At 53.7% G+C, this 6139-nt stretch overlaps 1 protein-coding gene across 1 annotated transcript; it reads left to right on the forward strand.

Annotated features, from left to right (window-relative positions):
• Positions 1-262: 262 nt before the first annotated feature.
• Positions 263-3110, forward strand: INSM1 (INSM transcriptional repressor 1). The gene has a single exon (XM_045528076.1). The coding sequence runs from the start codon at positions 427-429 to the stop codon at positions 1969-1971; it is 1545 nt and encodes a 514-aa protein (XP_045384032.1). The 5' UTR covers positions 263-426; the 3' UTR covers positions 1972-3110.
• The last annotated feature ends 3029 nt before the right edge of the window (positions 3111-6139 follow it).

Here is a 6139-nt window from a genome sequence, read left to right on the forward strand (position 1 = left end):
GCCGGGCGTGTGCCTGGGCCGGGCGGGGCGGCGGCGCCGGGCCGGGCGACGAGGGGCGCGCGCGGGGGCCCCGCGCCCTCAGGTACATCTGGCGCACCTACCGGGCGACCCCCGAGTCCCGGCCCCCTTTTTGCCGCCCCGAAGCTCTCCCACCCTACCAGGCAGAGGAGCTGCGGGCGCGCTGATTGGCTCCGGGGGAAGCGGGAGGCGAGAACAATGGCCCCCTCCCCCCGTTAAAAGGGAGCGGCTGACGGACCCAGGGACAGGGACGGGCGTGCAGGGCGCAGAGCCGGGCCGAGCCGCTGCCGGCGCCACGCGAGTCCCGCAGCCGCCGCGCCCGGGCCATGGGCCGGGGGCACTGAGGGCCGCCCGGGCCGAGCGCGGAGGTGGGACTGAGCCAGTGCCTTGCCCTCGCGCCGCGCCAACATGCCCCGCGGCTTCCTGGTGAAGCGCAGCAAGAAGTCCACGCCCGTGTCTTACCGGGTCCGCGGCGGCGAGGACGGCGACCGAGCGCTGCTGCTCTCACAGGGCTGCGGGGGCGCCCGCGCCGAACCCCCGGCGCCGAGCCCCGGGCCGGGGCCTCTGCCGCCGCCGCTGCCCCCAGAGCGCGCCCATGCGGCGCTCGCCGCCGCGCTCGCCTGCGCGCCGGGCCCGCCGCCACCCCCGCCGGGCCCGCGGGCCGCGCACTTCGGCAACCCCGAGGCCGCGCACCCCACGCCGCTCTACAGCCCCACGCGGCCGGTGAGCCGCGAGCACGAGAAGCACAAGTACTTCGAGCGCAGCTTCAACCTCGGCTCGCCGGTCTCGGCCGAGTCCTTCCCCACGCCCGCCGCGCTGCTCGGAGGGGGCGGCGGCGGCGGCGGCGCGAACGGCGCGGGCGGCAGCGGCACCTGCGGCGGCGACGCGCTGCTCTTCGCGCCAGCCGAGCTCAAGATGGGCACGGCGTTCTCGGCGGGCGCCGAGGCGGCCCGCGGCCCAGGGCCCGGCCCCCCGCTGCCCCCCGCCGCCGCCCTGCGGCCCCCGGGCAAGCGGCCCGCGCCCCCTGCTGCTGCCGCCACCACCGAGCCGCCCGCCAAAGCAGCCAAAGCCCCCGGCTCCAAGAAGCCCAAGGCCATCCGCAAGCTGCACTTCGAGGACGAGGTGACCACGTCGCCGGTGCTCGGGCTCAAGATCAAGGAGGGCCCGGTGGAGGCGCCGCGGGGCCGCGCGGGGGGCGCGGCGCGGCCGCTGGGCGAGTTCATCTGCCAGCTGTGCAAGGAGGAGTACGCCGACCCGTTCGCGCTGGCGCAGCATAAGTGCTCGCGCATCGTGCGCGTGGAGTACCGCTGCCCCGAGTGCGCCAAGGTCTTCAGCTGTCCGGCCAACCTGGCCTCGCACCGCCGCTGGCACAAACCGCGGCCCGCGCCCGCAGCCGCCCGCGCGCCGGAGCCCGAAGCTGCCGCCAGGGCAGAGGCGCGGGAGGCAACGGGCGGCGGCAGCGACCGGGACACGCCGAGCCCCGGCGGCGTATCCGAGTCGGGTTCCGAGGACGGGCTCTACGAGTGCCACCACTGCTCCAAGAAGTTCCGCCGCCAGGCCTATCTGCGCAAACACCTGCTGGCGCACCACCAGGCGCTGCAGGCAAAGGGCGCACCGCCAGCGCCCCCGGCCGAGGACCTACTGGCCCTGTACCCTGGGCCCGACGAGAAGGCGCCCCAGGAGGCGGCCGGCGACGGCGAGGCGGCCGGCATGCTGGGCCTGAATGCGTCTGCCGATTGCCACCTGTGCCCAGTGTGCGGGGAGACGTTCCCCAGCAAGGGCGCCCAGGAGCGCCACCTGCGCCTGCTGCACGCCGCCCAGGTGTTCCCCTGCAAGTACTGCCCGGCCACCTTCTACAGCTCGCCAGGCCTTACGCGGCACATCAACAAGTGCCACCCGTCCGAGAACAGACAAGTGATCCTCCTGCAGGTGCCCGTGCGCCCGGCCTGCTAGAGCGCGCCCTCCACCCCGGCCCCCCGAACTGTGCCTTCGCTTGGAGACCCACAAAGAGAGCGCGCCCTGCATGCCCCGAACCCGTGTCTGCGCTGGGGGCACCTCCCTGCCACCGGGTGAAAGTGTCGTCTCCGCTTCTCTCGGTGTGGCGTGACGGTAACCCCAATCCTCTTGTTGTGACTCCTTTTGGATCCCCCCTTTTGCGTTGTGTCCCCCCCAATCCCTATGGCGCAACAGGAGTCCATCTCTTTCTGTACAAGGGAGAAAAGCTGTACGCGTTTGTCTTGTGGTTGGAAGCCTCCCCTTGCAGGGGAGAAGCTGTTTTTCTTGCTAGTATTCGCTGTGTTCATGGTCTAGAAATGCGGTTTGCTCTCGCCTACCAATCTCTGCTCTCTATGTATGTAGCGTACGGGTTGTTTTGGGTGAATCTTGAGGAATAAATGCCTTTATATTTCACAGGCTGTAAATTGAACTTCCCACACGATTAGCTTTATTATGGCTTGTGAACTGCTGGAGTCTGGCTTTACCTTTTTGTATGTGAACAAATCAAATTGCTTAAAAAAGAGTTTTCTTTAGTATAGCCACAAATGCCTTGAACTGTTGTCTGTTTGGGATTGTTTTGGGGGGAGGGAAGGGAATTTTCAGAAGATGCTGTAGTAACTGCCTCAATATTTCACATAAGACTTTTTGGTTTGATCATCTTTGTTGAGGTAGGACTATATGAGTTCCCTCTAAATGTATATGTTGATTTATGAGTAATTGTTATTTATTCTTTATTTATTTATATTAATTATGAAGATTATGATATTATTTGATTGCAAATCTTTTTTTGGTGCGCTTTCCCCCCTGCCACTCTTGACATTTCACTGTGCATTTTAGAAGAGAGCCTTTTTCTAAAGGGATCTGCTAAAAGTTTTAACTTTTATACCTATCTGAGTGAATTACAGGCAACCTACCATTGGATTCTTCTTGGAAGGGTCCTTGAGGCCCTTGTACAACCGACAGCTCTTACTTTTAAATGCAATCTCTTTTCTACATACATTATTTTCTTAATTGTTAGCTATTTATAGAAAGCTTCAATAGAACTGTTTCAACTGTATAACTATTTGCTATTCAAATAAAATATTTTCAAAGTCAAAGTATGGTGGACTGATTTCTGTAATCACATACTTTCAACAAGGATTTAAAATATAGCTTCTGGTGATTTCTTAAAAGCTAACTTTATTTTTTATTAAAAAAAAAAAAAACACTACCATGAGCAGGGTCACCAGTTTTTAGAGCTAAACCTAAACTGTTGGATTCTGCCCCCCTGGCAGTTCGAGGGTGCAGCCTTGGAATTGGCTAACTGGAACTGCAGCCTTGTTGGGGTCCTTAGTAATGTCCTGGAAGGCAGATGAGAATGAAGGCCCTGGACATCCTTTCAGAGAAATCTAGACAAGTGTCCAAAGGAATCTATCCTTTTCACCAACGGGATGAACACCACTTTAATTTCACAAGTCCTTCATTTCCTGACACATTGGGTCTCAGGTTAAAAGCAATTCCTCAAATAAATAAAGTGGGTGGGTTTTGTTCATTAAGTATCAACTACAAGAAAGTAGACATGATTTTACAATGAGATTTTCAAAGAAAGAGAAGCAAACCAATTCACATTTGGATGTAACGAAAGTTAAGCAAGTGGGATAAGGGCTCAGAAGTAATTTTCCAATCAGGTGAGCAATCTATTTGTGGGGAGGGATGGAACACCATCTGTTTGGGGTATTAAATTTAATAACAGGTAATTGCAATGTTTCCTGTTATGTGTCACTCAGCTCTTTGAAGAACAATTCTGACTTTCACCAGTGAATATTTTGTTTTCCTCTGTCTTTGAAACATTTGATTAAGGAGCTATGCTAAACTTCACGATTGTGCATTCCCTTCCTTTTGTGTGTTTTTGCTACTTTTTTCCTGAGGCCCATTAAAGCTAACATTGGCCTGCCAAAGAGGTTTTAGAAATCTATACGGTAAAGGGATTTGCATCTCCAAAGAGTAGCTGGAATGAGGGTGGGAAGGACAGTCCATGAGGAACTTGGATGGAAAAATTATTGAAAGATCATTTTCAGATTATGAGCCTAAGTTTTTTGTGGGAGAGGGTTTAGTCAAAGCCTCAGCTAGCAAGAACATTGAATATCCCTGCCTTTGTGAGGATCTGAAACAGGCTCAGAATAACAATGAAGGAAAAACCACTTCAGGTAAGTTGCCTCTGGGACTAACTGCACGTTGCTTTTTATTACTGATGACTACATATTTTAACAGTTCAGAAAATAAAAGACAAAAAGTTCAGGGCTGGTATAATATAAAGGCATAGAGACAAAGCAGCATTTATATCATCCCGAAAACTTTGAATGAAACAAAGAAAAACTCAAATTTGTGGGCTGCTCCTTCCTTCCAGCAAAAATAACATGGGAACTTCTGAAATTTTCTCTCTGAATTACACCATACATTAAAAGATCCCTCAAGCTGAGGGTCGGTGTATGTACATTGTAGGGCAATAAATTTTCCTTAAAAACCTGAAGGTTGGCCACACACGAGTCTAACGTGCCTGCAGGAATGGTATCTTGTCATCTGTGTTAGGCTGTTTTTCTTCTCCATAATCATAAAACATGAATTCATCTAAGATCCATCTTTATGAGGGCAAATATAATTTGGTTGTTCACAAACGTGCTCCTTCATCCCCTGTGGAAATTTATTTCAATTGACCAAATACACCTTTTCTAAACTAGAAACCAAAATTTCATTTATGTGAAATATTAAATGAAACTGTATAGTAAATGGAGTATGTTGAAGGTGACTAAACACTGTATAAGAAATAAAAAAAAAAAACACTTGTCAATTTATTTCAAAGTAGAACAATATGAGCTAGCAGCATATTCCACAGGAAGGAAATCAGACTCGCTCCCTTTCTTCACGCCTCCCTGGATAATAAGTTCACAGGGTTCCTATTATAGAACACCAAGTTGAACCGCAGACAGTCGCTTTATAAATATGCAAAGGATGCCGAGGACATCCTGTGTGTTCTGAGGACGCCACAGGCTTGGACCTCTGTCTGTGGAAACTGGTCCGAGACTCCCGCACCATCCCACAGCCAGGGTTTGGAGGTGAGAGGATCAGGGGGTCAGGAAAGTGACAAGGGTAAGGAGCAAGGAGCTAAAAGAGGGAACAAAGAGCAGAAGGGGTCTGATTTTTGCCAGCGCCTCCACATGTCTAATTGGTGTAACACAAAGCGAAAGAGGCTGTTCAGCATTCCTTTGGTTCCAAAGCAAGCCCTATAGGCTGAAATAGCTGCAAGACACACTAGTTTCTTTCTCCTTTCTTCAGGGTTGATAATGTCTTCTTGTGGCACTTTCCCCTCTGTTGCTGGCTTTGCCTTTCCCTGGAGGCCTGGAGGAGTTGGGACTCCTGCAGCCCTCGGAGCAGGACTGTCATATTGGAAATGGTTTGATGTGAGTGCGTTTATTCAGGGGCCTGTGCGTTGGAGGTACTCCTTCCTTCCGTGTCGCCCGCACCGTGGACGAGGTGGTTGTGCCTTTCAGATGATGCCAGGCCCGTGGCTGGGTTGAGTCTGGGAGTACCCAGATTGAGCATAACAGCGATGAAGCCAGGAGACTGGCTGGATTCCAACAGCGCCATGGCCCCTGTGGGCATGTCGGGGTGCCTTGCAGAGAGCTGGGTGTGCAGGGTTGGACAGGACAGCGCTAGCCAACGGTGGATGTCACCCTGCATGTCCGTGCCCAGACGCTGTTACTGAAGATGCAACATCTCTCATCTGCTTCCATTTGCTCTGAGGGGCTGCCTCCTCCGTCCAGCGGATCTGTCCCACCCCGTCGGACTTAATTCCACAGCCATCCATCGAGTCTTCAAACAAAGCAAAGCAAAAGAGTGTCTTAACAATCCTACCGAATAGATAATATTATAGGAATTCTTCAAGTATCAACTGTCTTGCAAAAGAGAAAGGGGGCTCAAATAAGGGTTGGGGCAAGCTCAGGGCTTTCCAAGCTGGGTCACTTGGCTTCCTACAGGCCTCTGTCTCCTCTCCCTAAACTGGAGATAATGTCCCTGGCAGATGCCCCGAGGGGATCTGTGAGCCCTTGTGAGATATTTGGGGAGGATCCCTGAGACTGCAAGATGACAG

This window comes from Lemur catta, chromosome 17 (assembly GCF_020740605.2).
Source record: "Lemur catta isolate mLemCat1 chromosome 17, mLemCat1.pri, whole genome shotgun sequence".
Lineage (NCBI taxonomy): Eukaryota > Metazoa > Chordata > Mammalia > Primates > Lemuridae > Lemur > Lemur catta.